The sequence below is a fragment of the Argopecten irradians genome, chromosome 7 (assembly GCF_041381155.1).
Source record: "Argopecten irradians isolate NY chromosome 7, Ai_NY, whole genome shotgun sequence".
Classification (NCBI taxonomy): Eukaryota; Metazoa; Mollusca; class Bivalvia; order Pectinida; family Pectinidae; genus Argopecten; species Argopecten irradians.
In genome coordinates, this window is record NC_091140.1 from 46,815,001 (window position 1) to 46,835,930 (window position 20,930).

At 35.3% G+C, this 20,930-nt stretch overlaps 1 protein-coding gene across 1 annotated transcript; it reads right to left on the reverse strand.

The window, feature by feature from the left end:
- Nucleotides 1–6,745: 6,745 nt before the first annotated feature.
- Nucleotides 6,746–9,788, reverse strand: LOC138326716 (uncharacterized). Its single transcript, XM_069272731.1, has 3 exons — nt 9,593–9,788; nt 8,316–8,372; nt 6,746–7,421 (listed from the first exon to the last, which is right to left on the reverse strand). The coding sequence occupies exons 1-3, from the start codon at nt 9,762–9,764 to the stop codon at nt 7,372–7,374; spliced, it is 279 nt and encodes a 92-aa protein (XP_069128832.1). The 5' UTR covers nt 9,765–9,788; the 3' UTR covers nt 6,746–7,371.
- Between the last annotated feature and the right edge of the window lie 11,142 nt (nt 9,789–20,930).

A 20,930-nucleotide genomic window follows, 5' to 3' on the forward strand; every position in this document is an offset into this window, starting at 1 on the left:
ATCATTAATTAATCACATCTGTGAAAGACAATATGAACATATCATCGGGCATCGGGTTATCGGGTTATTTCTGCATCCATTATTCCATCATTGCATATTACAGAGTTATCTCCTTTTTTTGGTATTTATTAATAATCATTGGGACGTGTTTATTTTGTGAGCAGCATTCACGTCGCTTTTTTAAGTATGATGTTAAATATGCTGGCACAAAATAAAACGACAAAATTAATACCTACTTACAAGGGCACATAAGTGTGTAATATACAAATACAGAATACATTTTATTGCATGTCTGTGGTTCTACATTCATATTGCAAAAAAATTATTTACAATATCTTAAAACATCTTCTTTTGAAATATTGAGATCATTCATTAACTAACGGCTCTTGTTTACCTTTGCTATGAAACTAATTCTCCATTTTCAAGATAGAGTTAATTGCACTAGCAGGTAAATGTATATTGTAGGGATCAACCAACTAAATAAAAAAAAAGAAATGGCCCGTGTGTATACAAGATTGAGCCCAGGATAGAATTTTAACCCGGCCGCTGATTGGCTGGCTAATTATGAATTTCAAAAGTAAAAATGTTTTCTGACAAGTAATTATTCCTAGATAACCATGATATGAATTTGGAAATTCATATTGAGATTTAGGTTCAAAATATCAACTTTGATAAGGAATAGGTAAAAGCATTAGAATTTCAGGATTTTTTAGTGAAAAATGCGCCTGATTTCAATAAAGCTACCCTGGTTGGAGTTTGAGCAGAAGGACCCAAACTTTTTTTTCTGTTTAGTGTTATATGAGAACATAGACTTTAATTATAGAACACAATAGCTAACTAATATTCCTCTGTTTTAATAATACAGTACAAAACTTTAACAAAGTTTATCACTGTGTTCTATGTAAAATAATTTAGTTGGTTGCTCTCTATGTAGGAATTAATATTTACGTTGTGTGTTTGTGAGTTTAACGCCGCATTTTGCACAGAAAATGACAAAATTTACGCTCTCAAAACAATGACGTCACAATATATACCTTCCACAAGAGCAGATTACTCTATAGGTAAATAATATCCACGGAATATACATCAAGTATGTTTTGTTATTTATGCCATTTTAGTTGGATGAATCTGTCGGCGATGAACAAAGAAGGAGAAACCATTAGTGCTAGCTATTTCAGGACAAGTATGTAATGGAAGACTGGACCAAAATTGCAACCATTCAGGTTCAAGACTGACCACTCCAAGTTTGCTAACTGATTTTTCATAAGTTGAAATGCAAACCTATGTCCGGAAGTAAGTGAGGGTTTTAGAGTGCCATATGCTTTCCATCCAAGTGACATACGTTCCGAAGTTATCATTTTTACCCCAGGAATACAGTATAATATATTTTTAGTACATTAGCTAATAATTCAATTTTGCTTGTTACAAGCATTTTCATTGGCTTAAAATTTTACTTTATCAGCCAATGAAGGAAAAAATGGCGTCGCCGTTTGTAACATTGCTTCTGATTGGCTGAGATGACGGCGTAATGATTTCATAGACAAAAGAGTCCCAAAATGAATTTTGAATATTGAAGAGATTATCTTTAGTAAATTGAATTATAAGGATTAATTTGAATAGATTTTTATGTTATGGAGATACATGTATAACACAAAGATATGAGTGTACTCTCATCACAAGTACACTCAGATTTCTGTGTTATATCTCCATAACATAAAAAATATATTCAAGTTAATCCTTAAATACATTTGGGAAGAAGTAAATAGGAAAACATTGACGATTTCTTTCAAGTGAATAAAGTTTTGAATTACATAAAAGATTTACCTTACCGACTTAAAGCCACAAAATTTTCTTGACTAAAAGGACGAAATCTTTTCATGAATTTTTATTGAAGTGTTTTCATAAAGATATATCTACAAGTAATAATTTCATAATAACACAACGTATCATATACACTATGTGTTGCTGATCTAAAGGTTTAATTTTAATTTCCTGTTAATATTGTACTTCGTTGATGATTATATAGGTATATATAAATATATAGATTTATATGATATGGTCTAATTAGTTGATAAGTCTTATGTCAAAATTATAGAAATCATTTATACTCATTTCACAAATACTACAATACTTCAGATTGAATATTAGTTATAGATGCATTGTGAATACATTAATTACAAATAATTAATTACAAATAAGTAATGCTCTGTTATATCATCAGTTGAAAAACATTTTTTGCTAGTAAAGTCTAATCAGACATCCAAAATAAAACATGATATATTCAACATTAAAATTCTTATCTTCATTACTATATATATGTTAATTATGGAATGGCAATGCACTAGATGAATAAATGGTGTCTAATAACTGAGTCTTCTTTTAATTAAATACTCATGTATTCACTGTAAAGACCAAAATCAATACTCCCAAAGTTGATTCTTTTGGATATTTTTTAATAAATTCATTTTACACGATTTGTTTTTGTTTTGTTTGAAAATAATGACTAGATAATTCAAAATACATATGCAAGGTTTGCCTATCTTTTTTTCTATTTTAGAACTTTAATCTCTTGACTAATATATCACATAACACTATCTCTAATTGTATTCTTCAATCTAATGGAGTTTTCAACAACAACTGATATCAATTACTACGTGTTTCTGTGAACCATGACAATGCCAGGTTGAATTGAGACTCAAAACATGAGATCACAAAGGATCTTAGCACCCACCATTAAATAATTATGTACATGTTGATAAAAGGACAAAGGAGGTCATTCCCTAATTTCCCTTCTTTCCCTCTTCGATTGAAACATTTGATAACACAAATGGATACTACGTAATATGCAGCAAAATATATTATACTTCAATTACCAAAATCAACACAAAGACATTTTTTCTAATAAGTCCGAGATTGTGATGTCCATAATTATATATATATGTACAGTAAATCCAGTCCTTGCACGTACATGTACTTCTCATAGCATCTTTATAAAGAACACTTGCTTAATTATTAGACCACATTTTATGACCAAAATGGCACAATTTGACCTGTGTAGAACGACCACCTGTGTGATGGACGATGAAGATATTTTTCCTTCTCCCTGGTCTTTATAGACAGGTTTGACTGTATAAGGAATATGTGAGCCTATATTTCATATTGACTTTTGAATAACAGCTGTTTGAGAACAGCAAAGCTCGCCTTTGGCAGCTATTAAAACGCTAAGATCTTATCATACAAGTACATGTTTATCCATTGGGCCTTTTAAAATTCTTTTTGTTATCCCTAAAGTGAATGCCCATATCCACAACAAATGTGATCCTAAGTCCTTATCAATGTCAATAGTAGATTGTATAAAGTAAAGTACATGTGTGCATTGGCATCTATCTTTTTCATTCTTGAAATATTTAACCACACCATAAGTAAGACTTATAATCCTATATCAATGTAGAAATCAATATCCGATGTTATGGATGACAGTTTTTCAGCACTTGAACCAAAACCTCCATCTAATGATTTGGCCCATTGGGTCTCTTGAAATTCTCAAAATCCTGCATTTTCTTCTTTAAAATGATAGTTCATACCATTCAAAACAATTATAATACTAAAATAATAAAGAAATTATTGTCAATTATTGCACCAAAACCTTGACCAGGTATTTCCAACGCGGGTACCAATGTCGATGCCAGAGTGATTCAATAAGCCTCCCTCCCCACCTCTTTTCAAGAGGCAAGTTAAAAGGTCGAAATTTAGGATGGCTGTCTATCAGTCAGCTTCCTACAAGGTATTGGTCCAAACAGTTTCAAAATGCAATGTGTACAACTTAATACATTTTATATTGTACCAAGGAAAACCTACTTATACAATCTATGAGAAATCCCTTTATTAATACTGTAGTAGTTTCTTAAATATAGCGATAGCAAACTTCAAGTGTCAAATTCAAAGATGGCTGCATGTCTGCCATTTTGAATTCATATTGGTCAAAAAATACAATATGCATAACTAGTCACCAAGAGAAAGCTAGATAACATTTGATATAGATCTCTTCAGGACTTTCTGAGAAATAGTGATAACAAGAATTGTGACTGGATGCAAGGAGGACCATACAGATGGATGGAAGATGAACTTAAAATATAAAGAACTACACATGGTAATAGAATCTTACATGGGTATGTTAAGTGGACTAATAGAATCTTAATGGGTCTGTCAAGTGGACAGGGATATCTCAACCAGAGTGAAGGATTTTGGCATGTTAACCTGCATGTTTTGATGACGTCACGTTATTGTCTAGCGCGTTGAGCTGTCCTACACCCCTCTATGTAAGATAGAGTTATCTTTTCTGTAGAAACCTCAGCCAAGATTTTAACTAGTCAACATATATGGTGGGCTTGCTCAATATTGACAGCAAAACTCTTGTATGAGGTTGAGATAAATAAAATATTTTAATTATCTTACCCTAGGCAGGGATATCCACAATTTTACCGGTTTGATATTTTTCTATCACACCCTATAGGGTAATATAAGATACACGAGACCTTTGCACTTGCATTGCTCACAAAGTGTAAGAGAAACAGAGTCATTCTCCATCTTTGGGATGAGACAGGAGATCTCAACCATCGGGATAAGATTCTTTAGCTATCAAACACTCTGCAAAGCCTTGTGTTTGACAACTCAAGAATTTTACCCGTCGGGTTGAGATTCTCCTGTCTCGTCCCAAATGGGGTGAAATTTCTATTAATCTCAATACAATGGGTAAGATTCTTAAATGTCAAACATGAGGCTTGCCAAGTTTAAACAGCTTAAGAATCTTATACCGCGGGTTCAGATCTCCTATCTCACCCTAAAAGAGTGAATGATTCTTTTAATCTTACCCTATGTAACCTGCAATGATCATGTGTAGCTTGTCTTTACCCTAGGACGAGACAAAAAAATCTTACACCGGTAAAATTGGGAATATCCCTGTCCAAGGTAAGGGAAACCTTTTTCTCCCATACTTCACAGGGATATCCCGTGGTTACTAGGGAAAAGATATCTCTATCTTACACAGGGGGGTGTAAGACAGCTCACACGCGCTAGACAATATCGTGACGTCATCAATACATGGGGCGCACATTGTATATGACGTCATCAATTTTGATGCATAACGACCTTTCTGCCATAATGGCGCAATGAAAAAGATGGAAACCAAGTGGAATTTCATCATTTTTCTGCCATGTATGGGAGAAATAGAATCAAACATGGGTCTGTCAAGTGGACAGGGATATCTCAACCAGAGTGAAGGATTTTGGCACGTCAACCTGCATGTTTTGATGACGTCACGTTATTGTCTAGCGCGTTGAGCTGTCCTACACCCCTCTATGTAAGATAGAGTTATCTTTTCTGTAGAACCCCCAGCCAAGATTTTAACTAGTCAACATATATGGTGGGCTTGCTCAATATTGACAGCAAAACTCTTGTATGAGGTTGAGATAAATAAAATATTTTAATTATCTTACCCTAGGCAGGGATATCCACAATTTTACCGGTTTGATATTTTTCTATCTCACCCTATAGGGTAATATAAGATACACGAGACCTTTGCACTTGCATTGCTCACAAAGTGTAAGAGAAACAGAGTCATTCTCCATCTTTGGGATGAGACAGGAGATCTCAACCATCGGGATAAGATTCTTTAGCTATCAAACACTCTGCAAAGCCTTGTGTTTGACAACTCAAGAATTTTACCCCTCGGGTTGAGATTCTCCTGTCTCGTCCCAAATGGGGTGAAATTTCTATTAATCTCAATACAATGGGTAAGATTCTTAAATGTCAAACATGAGGCTTGCCAAGTTTAAACAGCTTAAGAATTTTATACCGCGGGTTCAGATCTCCTATCTCACCCTAAAAGAGTGAATGATTCTTTTAATCTTACCCTATGTAACCATGTGCAATGATCATGTGTAGCTTGTCTTTACCCTAGGGTGAGACAAAAAAATCTCACACCGGTTGAATTGGGAATATCCCTGTCCAAGGTAAGAGAAACCTTTTTCTCCCATACTTCACAGGGATAGCCCGTGGTTACTAGGGAAAAGATATCTCTATCTTACACAGGAGGGTATAAGACAGCTCACACGCGCTAGACAATATTGTGACGTCATCAATACATGGGGCGCACATTGTATATGACGTCATCAATTTTGATGCATAACGACCTTTCTGCCATAATGGCGCAATGAAAAAGCTGGAAACCAAGTGGAATTTCATCATTTTTCTGCCACGTATGGGAGAAAAAAATCAAACATGGGTATGTAAAGTGGACAGGGATATCTCAACCCTCGTGAAAGATTTTGGCCGTCAACCCTCGGCAAGCCTCGGGTTGACCGGCAAAAATCTTTTACTCGGGTCGAGATATCCCTGTACACTTCACAGACCCATGTAAGATTCTATTAATCCACTTGTGTTTTATTATCCACCCCACCCCACCCCCACAATACTTAAAACAAAAAAAGAAATTTCAGTTGTTTTTAAGTATTCTCATCACACCACCATCACATAAATGTCATTATGTCTCAAAGTTGATGACATCAACAACAATCTATCCATTGTAATGCCACTTGTATTCATGTTGAATATATTGGTATTATCATGTGTGAAGTGACTTATACACCATCCCTCACCTTCTCCACCCTCCATCCACTACCACCAACCCCTCTAACCCTCGATCTAAGCAAAGAGTCACACAAAGGTCACAAAAAAACTCAAAAACTTTATAAGTAATATCATTTGTTGCTAATGCAACTTTTATATGGGTTACTAGAAAGAGATAATTACAGACAACATTATCAAAGTTAATATTCATTATCTAATACATATATTTATATCAACACTCACACTCACATATCACAATATATAAATGTTTTACAGTAATTATAAGGGTCAAAGAAGTGGTATCAGCAGGATTTACCAGATGACACGAGATCCCATCAAACATGAGTCTGTAGGATACGAATTACTGATGTTACTGATGATACTTATGTTTTACAGTATTAACACATTCACTTACATCTTTGCCATTAAATTTTATCTACTTCCTTACAGAAACATTCCTACAAGACACGATCACAATTTTTTTACTCCCATTTAACACTCTTTTGCACAAAATATCACAATTAGTCTTTAAATCCACACTAGCACTGTCTATGAACAATGTAAATCTCATTGGAGAGATGAGAACTGAGTTCTTCAGACTTAATATAAGTGTACCTTAATTTGAATATGTTGATCAAGTTCTTTGGGTCCTCATGACCATGCTTGATACACACACAGATTCCATAGCAACAGGTTTACATCCAACTGTGTAAGGGAAATCACTCACTTCACCTACTTTGTCACTCACTCCTTCTTGCTTGTTATGTCCATTGGATTACTCCACACTCTCATTTCTGTTGTGAAATAAATCATTTATGGAATTTAGTATCTAACATTGTAAACTACCGTTATGACAATGAATGACATTCTTTGGTATTTTTTTTGGATGCTTATTCAGCTTTTCTTTTGTAAAGTATTTCTAAATTCTTGTATTTCTTACCAATGCGCATGAAAGCCAGCTGCAAGTTATCAATCAACAATATCATTTCAACACAATAACATCTTTAAAGAATACAAGCACAGTGTAACAGTTCAAATGGTTTATGCTTTTCTTTTTAAATATTATTATTAAAACTAAAAGAACAACTTTATTCTTACTTTCAAATTTCAATCTTTGAAATTTTAATTCATTGTAATTCAATCTTTTGAAAGATCAAAATATTAACTTGGAATATTATATATAGGACACATGTTTTCACTATCAATCTTAATACATGGTATATATTTTTGATTATAATATTGTTAAAGAGTATCAATATTGTATTATGGTCCTAACAATATTCATTATATTAAATTGTGCTGATTATAACAGATCAGTACATATCACTTTAGCTATTCTGTTGACTTGTAAAGGCATGGTGCATGTTTGTGTGCAGGCATGGCCAGCACGCAAAACTTAACATTTATATATGTATACATGGACCACACAAATGCGCAAAAGTACATGTATCTAATATGCAGAAGTACATGTATTTAACACTTTTCATACTTTGTATTCTTTCCGGATTCTGTTGTGTGTTAATTCATTTAATTTAAACATGCTAAGGTAAGTAAAATCAATTATTAGTCATATCATACTTAGCAATATTCTTATGAATTATATGAAGTCTGCATCAAGATTTTATTTTGATAGTTCAATCTGGAGCAAAAGACAATGGTACGGAAAGAATTAAGTGTGTATTACAAACCTCCAGGTTGAATCTTTTCCTTATCAAAACCGGCTCTTCCTTCCTTCTGAAGTTCCTCTAAAAAAGAATGAAAATGAATTAAATCAATGTCAGTCAGTGAGTTAAAAAAATGTTTAATTGCATTTACATAATATTCATTATGCTATAGCTAATGACAAAACTCTACAGTGAACCAACTTTTCTGAGTCCCCCTTAGTTGTATGTATACATCAATACAGAATCTTCCATGAGATTTTTTACATGTACGTATACACTGATCATAATATAAAACAATAAGAAATATGAAATTTATTAAAACTTGGGTCCTGTATTCGATCCAATAATTAAGTCCCTAAAAGCACCCCTCCCTTTCGAGGCCTCATTTCAAGGCTCAACTTAGGACCAAAATTATTAAAACTGAAAAGATTTGAAATGATTTCTTCTAATTAAGTACTTTTTCAGGTTTTTTAAAAAGTTTTTTAAAAGCCCCGAGGACTTATTGGGTCGCTTACAGTAATATGTTCAATATGACACGTACTAACAATGTAGCCTTTAGTATAGGCAAGTGGCATATCAAATTATCTAATTAGTTATATAAATTTCATATTACGTAGCCACCACTGTACACTTTTATTTATTAAATGACTGGTATTTATGGAAATATAGACAAAGCTTTCAATTTCATTTCGTGCCAAAATCAGGCTCGGATAAGTTTCTACATTTATCTAACGATACAAACTGATGAGTGTCATATTTTGATAATGATGTCATTATTATCTGTCGTCTGACGTCACAATTGTAGTACCACATGTGTGTCTTATAATATTGATGTAATGACAGAGAGGGCAAGATGTGTGATAAATGTCATTGTAGTGCAAGTTATGTTAATGGTGATTTAAGCACAGATCTAGATCTTCACTACATGTACAAATGTACATGTGTATCTATAATTGCTATGCATTCCATTTGAACATGTACAATTAAATGGATTGACTAAAAAGTACACGTGATAACTGTCTCTTTAAAATAACAATGCAAATGTTTTGTATAAGCTTCAACGTTAAAGTTTCTGACAAGCATAAAAAAAATGTTACAAATAATTACTACAAATAATGTGTCTGTACCAAGGGCACGTTCGGCTCCAAATTACGATCCCTTTGCAAATAATCATTAATTACAAATGGAATCATGTTTCAAAAACATAAGTGAAAGCAAGAGGAAATCATGTTAGATCTACATAACATAAACAAAAAGTTGCAAATATGTGTGCCCTTGATCAGTTGATAGAGATGACTTACGCCACTTTGTAGGATCCATCATGGGCTGGATAACAGTCGGATATAAAAACAACCCCATTGTTCCAACAAGACCTCCAACTAAAGCAGCGAATTTTAATCCCCTCATTTTATGTACGTTGATCTTATCGAAGTCTTTTCTCTTTATATTTGATCTGCGCGACGGAATAGCCATGTTTATTATCAACCGGAAGTAAACAGTGCATTATAATGGATAGACTAAAACTCGGATATCCGGTGTCTTCCGGATCCACAGACGTGTAGGTTTAACATGATATTCACTGAATGCAAGTAATACTTAATAATAAATATAACATCGAATGACATAATATCAACTTTTCAAAATTGCACAGAAAACCAGCAAATTTTAAGAGCTTCCGACTATTTAGCTACATGTATTTTTTTCTAAATTATATAAAGCAGTGTATATAGTGGATTCAGAGTGAAATCGGCCGGTGTAACGTTGAAAATGGACCTTCATTTTTCAACGTTGAAAACGGACCCCGAATGCCGTTGAAAATTGAACATGCCGTTGAAAACTGACAGTGTCTAGGGTCAATTCTCAACGGCAGGACTGTTGAAAAATGACCGTTGAAAAATAACCTTGGCAAACTATCAACGGATGGTCTTTTGAAAAGTTTTTACTATGTGGAGTGTTACAAAACTATAATTATGTGATATTATTAATTCGTTTCTTAATGATTTTTTATGATTATATTTTCGATGATTTTACGTTTGTCAGGTTCAGTAATTATTAATATATATTCATTCCCTGCAATACAAGAATACATGTATTATATATCTGCTTATGGATCAGTTATGTTGTGTTCTGCGTATGGTTGTGTTGTGGTGTTGTTTTGTGGTTGTGTGTTTGTGTGTTGTGTTGTTGTGTGATGTTGTGTGATGTTGTGTTGTTATGTTGTGTGTTGTTGTGTGTTGTGTTGTGTGGTTGTGTAATGTTATTGTGTTGTGTGTTATTGGTGTGTTGTTATGTTGTGTGTTGCTGTATGCTGTGTGGCTGTGTTTGTGTTGTGTTGTGTTGTGTTGTTGTTCAATGTTTGTGTAATGTGTTGTTGTGTGATGTTTTTGTGATGTGTTGTTGCGTTATGTTGTGTAATGTTGTGTTGTTGTCGGGTGTTGTATTGTTGTGTTGTTGTTGTTGTTAGGTGTTGTTGTATTGTTGTTGTGTGTTGTGGTGTGGTTGTGTTATGTGTGTGATGTTTTGTTGTGTAATTTTGTGCTGTTATGTTGTGTGATGTTGTGTTGCGTATTGTGTTGTGATGTGTGGTTGTGTAATGTTATTTTGTTGTGTGTCATTGGTCTGTAGTTGTGTTGTGTGTTGTTGTATGCTGTGTGTTGTGTTGTTGTTACGTGTTTGTGTAATGTGTTGTTGTGTTGTTGCGTTATGTTGTGTGATGTTGTGTTGTTGTCGGGTGTTGTGTATTGTTGTGTTGTTTTTGTTAGGTGGTGTTGTATTGTTGTTGTGTTGTGTGTTGTGGTGTGCTGTGTGTTGTGTTGTTGTTACGTGTTTGTGTAATGTGTTGTTGTGTTGTTGCGTTATGTTGTGTGATGTTGTGTTGTTGTCGGGTGTTGTGTATTGTTGTGTTGTTTTTGTTAGGTGGTGTTGTATTGTTGTTGTGTTGTGTGTTGTGGTGTGGTTGTGTTTTGTGTTGTTGTGTTGTGTGATGTGTTGTTGTGTGATTTTTTGTTGTATGATTTTGTGTTGTGTGATGTTGTCGTGTGTTGTGTTGTTGTACAAGTGTTGTTTTTGGGTGGTGTTGTATTGTTGTTGCATGGTTGTGTGTTGTGGTGTGGTGTTGTTGTTGTGTTGTGTGATGTTTTGTTGTGATGTTTTGTAGTGTTGGTGTGTAATGTTGTCTGTGTTGTGTGGTTGTGTTGTGTGATGTTGTGTTTAGTGTGATGCGTTGTTGTATTGTGTGATGTTATGTTGTGTTATGTGATATTGTGTTATTTTGTTGTGTTGTGTGAAGTGTTGTTGTGTTGTGTAGTGTTGTTGTGTTGTTGGTGTGTTGACGTGCTGTGTGATGTTGTGTGGTTTCGTGTTGTTGTGGTGTCGTGTTGTGTTGTTGTGTAAAAACGAGATAATGGGGTCACTTTTCAACGGGGTCTATTTTCAACGGGTCGGTGTAAATAGTGCGCTTAAAGTTCAGTTTTCAACGGTTTTCGAGGCCAATTTTCAACGTTGAAAAATGACCCGAGGTCAGTTTTCAACGGGGGTCCATTTTCAACGTTACACCGGTGCCGATTTTTAGCAAATTAATTCGGCCCAGAGTAAAATCGGTCCATAAGGTTATATGTGTATCACCATGTGTCTTGTTTAGAGTATTGACTAACATAAGCAATTCTTCTACTAATAAATAACCCTGATGATGTTCCCAATTAGAAGAATTTGATATCAATGATTTCTTTATCAAACGATGACTTTTGAATACTAAATAGTTTGAAATGCTCTGCCGCTGTGCGCTTCGTGCGATTAAAGGGGTATAACTCGTACAAAAATGTATATTTTTGGCTAATATTTTATATGACGTCGCAGATGACGTACATGTTACTGACGTCATTTGTCAAAGACAGACGTCTGCTTACTAAAATACCAATGTAAACAAAGCCACGTAAAGATGGGGAGGATAATCGGCGGAAGTTTCGTATTATATGAAAAAAGTTATAATAAAAAATGAAGTCATACGGACAAAAAACTTCAGAGTTGGTAAAGGCAACTGGAATACCAGAATCTACGATTAGATCCATATGTTAAAGGTATTTGGAAAGTGGAACTCTGGAAAGCAAAGCAAGAACAGGTAGGCCGTCCAAGTTGTCAACGAGACAAAACATGTCTTTTTCGTTACACAAAAACAAACAGAGGCAAAGTATTGAAGGAAAGAACTAATGAATTAAATGATAGATTGGATGTACAAGGTACATAATAATAATGTACAGTAAATAGTCGAACTGTTCAAAGATTTCATAAAAAGGATTTGAAGCGCAGAGTTGTCAGAAAAATATGATTGTTTCGGAAGTAAATCGTAAAAAACGTTTAAACTGGTGTTTAGAAAAAAACTGACTTAGTGTGGAACAATATTGGAAAACTATAATATTTTCTGATGAATAGGTTGTAATAGGTGATAATCACCGTGTATATGTGTGGAGAACAGCCCGTGAATCTTTCTAGAGTGCATGTGCCCTCCCCGTCAGCGCCGGATATCTGTTATGGTGTGGGGATGCATCACATATTATGGTGTGGGAACTTTTTGTAAAGTTAACGGAAATATAAATGCCTAGAAATACATACATATATACTAGATGATAATCTTTGGCCTGTTATCGCTCAGCATTTCGCCGACAAAATATATAGATTTCAAGACGACAATGCCCCCGTACATCGGGCACATGTTACAAACGAATTTAAGCTGCAAAATAATATACCAACCATTATATGGCCTGCACAATCACCAGACATTAATATTATGGAATTTGTGGCTTAGAATCAAAAGGACTTTGCAAAACAACGCCCGGAACATCGGATTTGCAGACCAGCTGTTTCTAGCGATTTCCGATGTATGGGTTTCATTCACTCTTCAATACGTCAGGTCTTTATATGATTCAATACCTCGCCGTTTGATGGCAGTTATCAAGTCCAAAGGTCACCTCACAAAATACTAGGTAAGTGCAATTATTTTAAAGGATTTGTGCAGCCAAAATTTTTTTTTTTTATAATACGTCAGGATATTGCTTTTGATGAATGAAAAATTAAGTCCTACCCAACGAATCGCGTAGCTTTTAGCGCTATCGGTTGGTTTTGGTCGTGATTTACGGGTAGTGTCGACTACGGTTCAGAGATAATGAGCTAGGTGGTCACGTGGTCTTGTGATGTCAGAGTAGTCCGCGGCTACACAAGGTAAGCCTAGTACTATACATGTATACAGCATATATACGTATACGTTAGATCTACAATTTGAGTTTTTCGAGTAAATGGTTATTCTAGCTTTATGATGTAGATATTTTCAGTTTCAAAACATTCCATTTACACCACTTCAAAAATTCAAACAAGCATATATTTAACTTTAGATTAGATAACGATATCAAAATGATGTTCGGATCAGTCTGGACTGAGATTTAGATAGCATGTAATGTAAATTTCAGTGTAATAAAAAAGTATAATGTAACACTATCTTTTTACGAGTAAAATCCCAAAATTTAGCATGAATATATCTAGAATCCGTGTTTTTATTTCATTCAAACTTCTGCTATAACGATGCAAACACGGCACAGTTTTTGAGTAAAAATAAAATGTGGACGGTTATCAGTTATGTGATATTGGAGTTACAGTACCGAACTTATACCGAAAATAATATGTATATCTATATTGTTGCCTTTGAAACTTTATCCATAACGTTTACTAAAAAGCAGAAATACATCAATGGTATTTCTGATATATGTTCCTATATTACAGTTTAAGTGTAGATTTAAATTCATTATTTCAAAATTATACTAAATCCTTAAAATAGTATATTCATTGTCGACCGTTTTGTATATCATACCGAGATTTAATAGTATGATATATGAACATTTATCGTATAATCCAAAAAGTAACCACATACAATGTTCAAATGAAAATTGAAATTACTCGTATACAGGCATTAAAAATAGATATAATATCTTGTACCTTTTTTAAAAATATACTAAGTGATATTTAAATAAGTATATTTAGTGTGATAATGTTGTAACCCTTCTTGTATGAATATACATGTACATTAAGATTCGAAACGGTGAAAATACATGCTTAGAATTTTTACTAATACCTTAGAAATTACTGGAGATTGCTATATGCCACGATTCCGTAATTACAGTCTAGACTGGAATAATTTTCAAGGTTAAACCTTTAGTTGAACTAGTTCTTAGAACCATTTTTGTTTCTGAATAAGTCACCTTCCATTTTTGTTTTACCTGCGTACGCCATATATATATGTGTATGTAATATGTATTCCTAGGTATGATTAGGTATATTTTATTTCCATTTGCTTTTACATCTTCATTTTAAAAATGGAGGTGACAATAAAAAAAACCTAGAGCATAGATGTACGGGATTTCCATAATTCAAATCACAATCCAATTAACGGATGTCCTAACCTGATTGACAGTAAGACAATAGCAAATACACGATATACACCGAATAGCAAATTGCCCGCGGCCAGGTAATTACAGGTGAGTTCGATGAATGGCGTTGTGTACAGGTAAATAACATCCTGGTCAAGGTATTACATAACCATCAAACCAAAGGCATGGCTAATTATATATCTATAATTTCGGTGTATCTACTCGTATATCGATTAAAAACTGAAAGCGACCGCACGTTCTGAAAAAATAGTTTGTTTTGCTTAATATCTCAATATTTAGATCTTTCATAATATCAAAAGTAAATTCTTTCTACCAAAACGTTTTAGGGTATTGTAATAAATGTATCTCGATTTATTCGGTTAGCAACACACAACACAATGCTTGTTACGATAAAGCATCGATGTGTACGTATGTCAAGCATCATATCCTTGATGTTTTAATCAAGGATTTCTTCAATTGTCACGTAAAATTTCATTCTACAGTCACAAACTTTGCAATTCACAATGTCTCAAAGATACAAACTACAGGAAAATATTATTTAATTAAAGCGTATTCGTTGCTGAACTCCTCGACAAAAAATCGGAAACTTTTATTTCTGTGTGGATTTTCTTTCATAATTACACGAAGATACCTGCTATTAGAGCATAAATTAGAGTATTTGAAACATCGAATTTCACTCTTTTAGTTATTTATATTCGAGACAAAGTTATTGTACGATTAACTTCAATCAAAAGTAATCATAAAAAATCTTTGATCGGCTTTTCCTGTGACCGTCGATGTAAGTGATAGCACATCAGTTAAAGTACAGCTATAAGCCACGGACTATTGTGACGTCACACGGTTTAGGGCTAGAAAATATGCATAATCGGGCGGTCAGAAAATTTGACCTCGATATCGGCGGTTTACAGGTTATTCCGGTCGCGCGCGGCACGGAGAGGTTTCTACACGGTCTAATAAAGCCATTTCCAGCATAAACTGAAATTATCATTTTTGACTGCATAAATCCTTTAATGTTATTTAAGTGACGTTTTCCGTCAACGATGCATAGTGTTGTTTTTGACGAAATAATTACTTGTAAACAAAGCGGTAACATTTTAATGTTATACACCGTGCAGGAATTATTCAGTCTCAATATTAATACCAATTCAATTTCAATATTAATGTAAATAAAATTTAGAAATTACCCACACTTTCAGACAACGCAATAATATATTAATCATGTATTGTACACATTTGTATTCTTAAAGGCGTAGGCTATACATTGTACATGTACAATAAATAGCTATATATAGTAGAGCTCTAAACACATGTTGTAATTTGGTTGAAGTGCAGTCGACCGTGCACGTGGATCTGACTTATGTCGTATGTTTTTTTTTCCGCATCAGTTATGACATCAGAAACATATAAAAGCATGACAAAAGAAAGTCAGAACATAGTCATTATAAACATTTTTGTTCCTAAATTTAGAAAACAAGAAATAACTGCGGTTAATTACTAATCAGTATGAAGCAAGGGAGAACGGTTAATGACCACGAAGCCATGGTGAAGTCTACATTTGATAGAGTTCTTAATAGTTGTATAGCAGTAATTTCTACATGTACAGCAGAAGGCAAGGATTGGGGTTGCAGCATTTTCAACTGTGGAAGAAGACAGTAACAATGACAGAAAGGCGCAGGATGTTTCAGAGCGAGTTCAGGCGGGTAGAGGAAGACAAGAGGCAATGGGCGTGTATGAAGTGGGAATTGCCAAGCAGGGAACTTTCTTGGTTAGAAGTGTTAAGGAAGGACCAGTACAGGATAGCATTCATGTTAAGAACGGTATCTTCAACAGTGGAGATTTAATGATGACCCATCATGTCAGCTCTGTGGGAGCCAGGGATCAATGACCCAAAGTTTTGCCAGGTTGTCGGATATCGTTGACTCAGTGACTTAAGAGATGGCGTCACGATAAGGTCTTACGCGAGCTGGCAATCAACACCCAAAGTTTACACCAGGAAGTATGAAAAAAATTGTTAGGAAAGGCTAGACAACGGAAAAAGTCAGCTACAACATCACTGAATAGAGGAAAGGACTGGGAGCTCAAATTGGACACCTGGATGGAAGGCTTATTTTCCCATTAGTGAGGACTGCATTACGTCAAAATATATTTCTGGCATCGAACCAGTCCAGAACTATCATCGTAATGGAGCTCACTGTATCTTGGGAGGAAAATTGTGAAGAGTGCGGATCTAATAGCAGACTGCAAAGAGAAAGGATGGAAAGCATGGATGTTCGCAGTCGACGCTAAATGCAGGGGGTTCCTAGCTCAATCATCGAACAGCCTCCTGCAACATTAAGGAATAGGAAGGCAATGTCATCAGCCGTGAGGGGAATTGGTGGAGCTGCTGAGAAAGCATCTTGCTGGTTATGGCACCGACTTGGAATGGAAGCCAGGATCCATCGAGTAGTGGATTGGCCACCACTAGTGACCCATCAACTGAAGGATGTCGTGGTTTAGGGTTGAAACATCTGAGGATATTTGGCGACCACCTGATGACGATGGAGACTGAAAAGTGAGCATGTAGTCAGAACACCAGCCATATGAATTACAGGGATGCCAGGAAGGAGATGCAGTAGTAGATCAGCTGTAAGTGTAATATTGTTGGTATACTTTATGTTAAAAACTCCGTTTTGTTTGTAGTTAAACCATTTAAATTTTGAATGAATTTAATTCTAAACTAAAATTAGTGTTTTTGGAATGAAAAAATAAACAAATAAAATAAAAATAAAACATACAGGTTCCAAAGGTCGCCCTGTCTAACCTCAACTTTTACAAGGTAACTTTATTAATTATTTTATTTATTATTTATTGGATTAAGGATTAACTTGGATGTATTGTTTATGGTATGGAGATATATTACAAATTCTGAATGTACTCTAAATAAAGCGGTTTATGATGAGAGTACATTCGGATTTTTGTGTTATATCTCCGTAACATAAAACTATATTCAAATTAATCCTTAGAATTCAATTCACTGAAGATAATCTATGTAGAAATTCAAATTCAATTTGGGACTCTTTCAGGAAGGATGTGACAAAGGGTGACGCATTGTTTTTCCTTTATGTGTTGATAAAGTATTTTATCAAGCCATTGAAAATGCTTTTTGTGGGCAAAATTGAATTATATACATGTACGCTGTATATGTAACACATGGGAGTATCCGTAGATATCCCCTGATGTCTACGGGTGTTAGTTTATTTCATGCAATTTTATTCCGAATGTAACAATATACATGTATAGGATATATATTTATGGCAACATATTACATTTGTGCAAGATGGCACAGAACAAAGTCAATGTACATGTAACGCCACAAAAGTATGGTAATTTCAATAAAGCATGTATTGATCTAATTCTACCATGAGTCATATAAAACAGCTATAATTGATGAATAGGAAATGAGAGTTCTACGCCACTCCGTCCCTCCCTCTATATTTATAGTAAATCCCTCCCTGGCGGGATGGATTGGTGAGGGACCAGTGAGGGATGAGGGACTGACCTCTTGACCTTTAGTAGGAATTTCCTGAGGGAGGATGACCTTTATTGAGATCATCTTATTTACATATGTGGAGGGACCGGTGCTATTTTTATGTGCATTGCGTCAGCCGTACTGTAATCCTCCTAACAAGTCGATACCTGTCCGCTTTCATCATGTTATTTTTTGTTTGGTCTTTCATGGTATAAGAAGCACTACGTCATGCTATATAAATACTTTCAGTTACTCTATTTTCATTTTTTAATCATGAGTTGGAAGGATCACGTGAAAGGCATATACTTTGACTTAAATAACCCAATTAGCTATGCAGGGCCAGAAAAAATCTACAGATATTTAAGAAAAGACGGAAAGTACAAGGTTGGTCTTCATGCCATTCGTCGCTTCCTTCAGGACATCGACGCCTATAGCTTACAACGTCCGCTACGATACAAGTTTAAGACTAGGAAAGTAATATCTCAAGGTATTGATGTCTTATGGGACGTAGACCTTGCCGACGTGTCCAACCTTGCAAAAGAAAACGATGGAATACGATATTTATTTGTTGCCATTGACGTGTTTTCACGTCATTTATGGGTAGTTCCGTTGAAAAAAAACACCACGAGTCCATCATAGACGGATTCAAAACAATATTCAGTCAAGGAAGAAGAGGTGAGATCAGACCCAGGTAGCGAATGGAAAAATAGATGGGTCAAACAGTTTCTAGACAAACAAGGAGTACAACATTACGTCACCCATAACCCTACACACGCAAACTATGCCGAAAGAGTAATCAGAACATTGAAAACGCTGATGTACCGCTATTTCACTCACAATCGGACTCACCACCACTTGGACGTTTTACAGGATATTGTCAGGAATTACAATGACCGACCTCACAGTGCTTTAGATGGGAAATCCCCTGATGATATCGTAAAGTCGAACGAAGCACTCCTGTGGAAACACTTATATGTCGATTCTAAGAAGCCAAGAAGGGTGAGCAGAAAGACAACTACAAAGCCTTTCAAGTTCAAAGTAGGTGATGTGGTGCGTATTTCGAGCACAAGACGAACTTTTCAAAGAGATTACGAACAAAAATGGACAGAGGAAGTGTTCACTATTAAAACACGATACTTACGCCAAGGTATACCTATCTACAAAATCATAGACTATGATGGAGATCCAATAACAGGAACATTCTACAATAGCGAGCTACAAAAGGTTAGTAAAGGGAGAGACGATCTGTTTAAGGTGGAGAAAATTTTGAAACGACGTAAGAGAAATGGAATAAAAGAAGTTTACGTGAAATGGCTCGGCTATCCTAAGAAATTTAATAGTTGGATTAAAGAAAGCGACGTGCAAAGCCTATAAAAAGAGATCATTACGACTCTGTTTTCAGTTTTTCTGTTTTTATTCGTCAGCCATGCAGTCCATATCGTGCCCAGAGTGTAACAGAAGTTTCTCACGCAGAGATGCTCTCTCCAGACACATGAAAACCATCCACGGAGGCAGTCAACCATATCCACAAATCACTCATGCGTATCCACCACCACCACCACCACCATCACATATCACTCCTATACCACCTCCACCACCACCACCACCACCACCACCACCACCACCACCACCACCACCACATATCACTCCACCACCACCACCACCACCACCACCACCACCACCATCACCACATATCACTCATACACCACCACCACCACCACCACCACAACGGGATTTTGTTTTTAAACATCCCTTCACAGCTAACGTGTCTGGCCCTACTTCATGTGGTAAAACCTATTTCGTCAAGACTTTACATCAAAAGTGTTTGACCAGCATAACACCAACTCCGCAGAGAATTTTATGGCTCTACAAAAGATGGCAGCCTCTGTATGACGTCATCAAAACAACTGTCTACCCTTCAGTAGAATTTGTTCGGGGTATACCTCTTGATTTAGATCAAGATTCGTTCATCGATCCGAACATGAGAAATATAATCATTCTTGACGATTTAATGTCAACGGCCTCCAAGGACCCAAGAGTCAATGAGTTGTTTACGGAGGGGAGCCATCATAGAAACCTTTCCGTCATCGCCATTAATCAGAACTTGTATTACAATAAAGACCCTACACAAAGGAGGAATTGTCACTACTTAGTGATATTTAATAACCCCGTTGACAGACAACAAATTATGACGTTGGCACGGCAAATGTATCCGGAGAATCCACAGCATTTAATCAGACACTTCAAAGAATCTACAAGTATACCTTATGGGTATTTATTGGTGGACCTGAAACCCACAACTCCCGAATCTCTACGTTTACGTCGTAATGTTTTCACGGAAGAGCCTATAAAAGGACCGGTTTCTGTTTCAACGAATCATTTTGAGAAGAACACTCCAACCGTACAGACGTATTCGGAAGAATCTGAAGAAGACACGATGAAACATTCACTTGAGGAACCACATAGCAGTACAATCAGCTGTGGAGATTGTGGTATTGTGTTTGAAAACTTACATGACCTTCAGAAACACATAAAAAGTTGGTGTCCCGATAGATACTCATTAAAAAGAGGAATGTCTGAGGAAGAAGAGTTACCTCACAAAAAAGTTAAAATAGACAGACTTATCTCCGAAGATAATGCATCCACGACAGAGGCACACGATGAAGAAGATAATGTATTTGCACATTTTGTAGAATT

Bases quoted from the DNA above. Each gene is read 5' to 3' on its own strand.
- LOC138326716 (XM_069272731.1), bottom strand. From the start codon at position 9,764: ATGGCTATTCCGTCGCGCAGATCAAATATAAAGAGAAAAGACTTCGAT. The intron at 8,373-9,592 runs GTAAGTCATCTC...ATTCTTTTTTAG, and splicing joins GATGGATCCTACAAAGTGGC to AGGAACTTCAGAAGGAAGGA. The intron at 7,422-8,315 runs GTTTGTAATACA...ATTTCACAACAG, and splicing joins GGAAAAGATTCAACCTGGAG to AAATGAGAGTGTGGAGTAAT.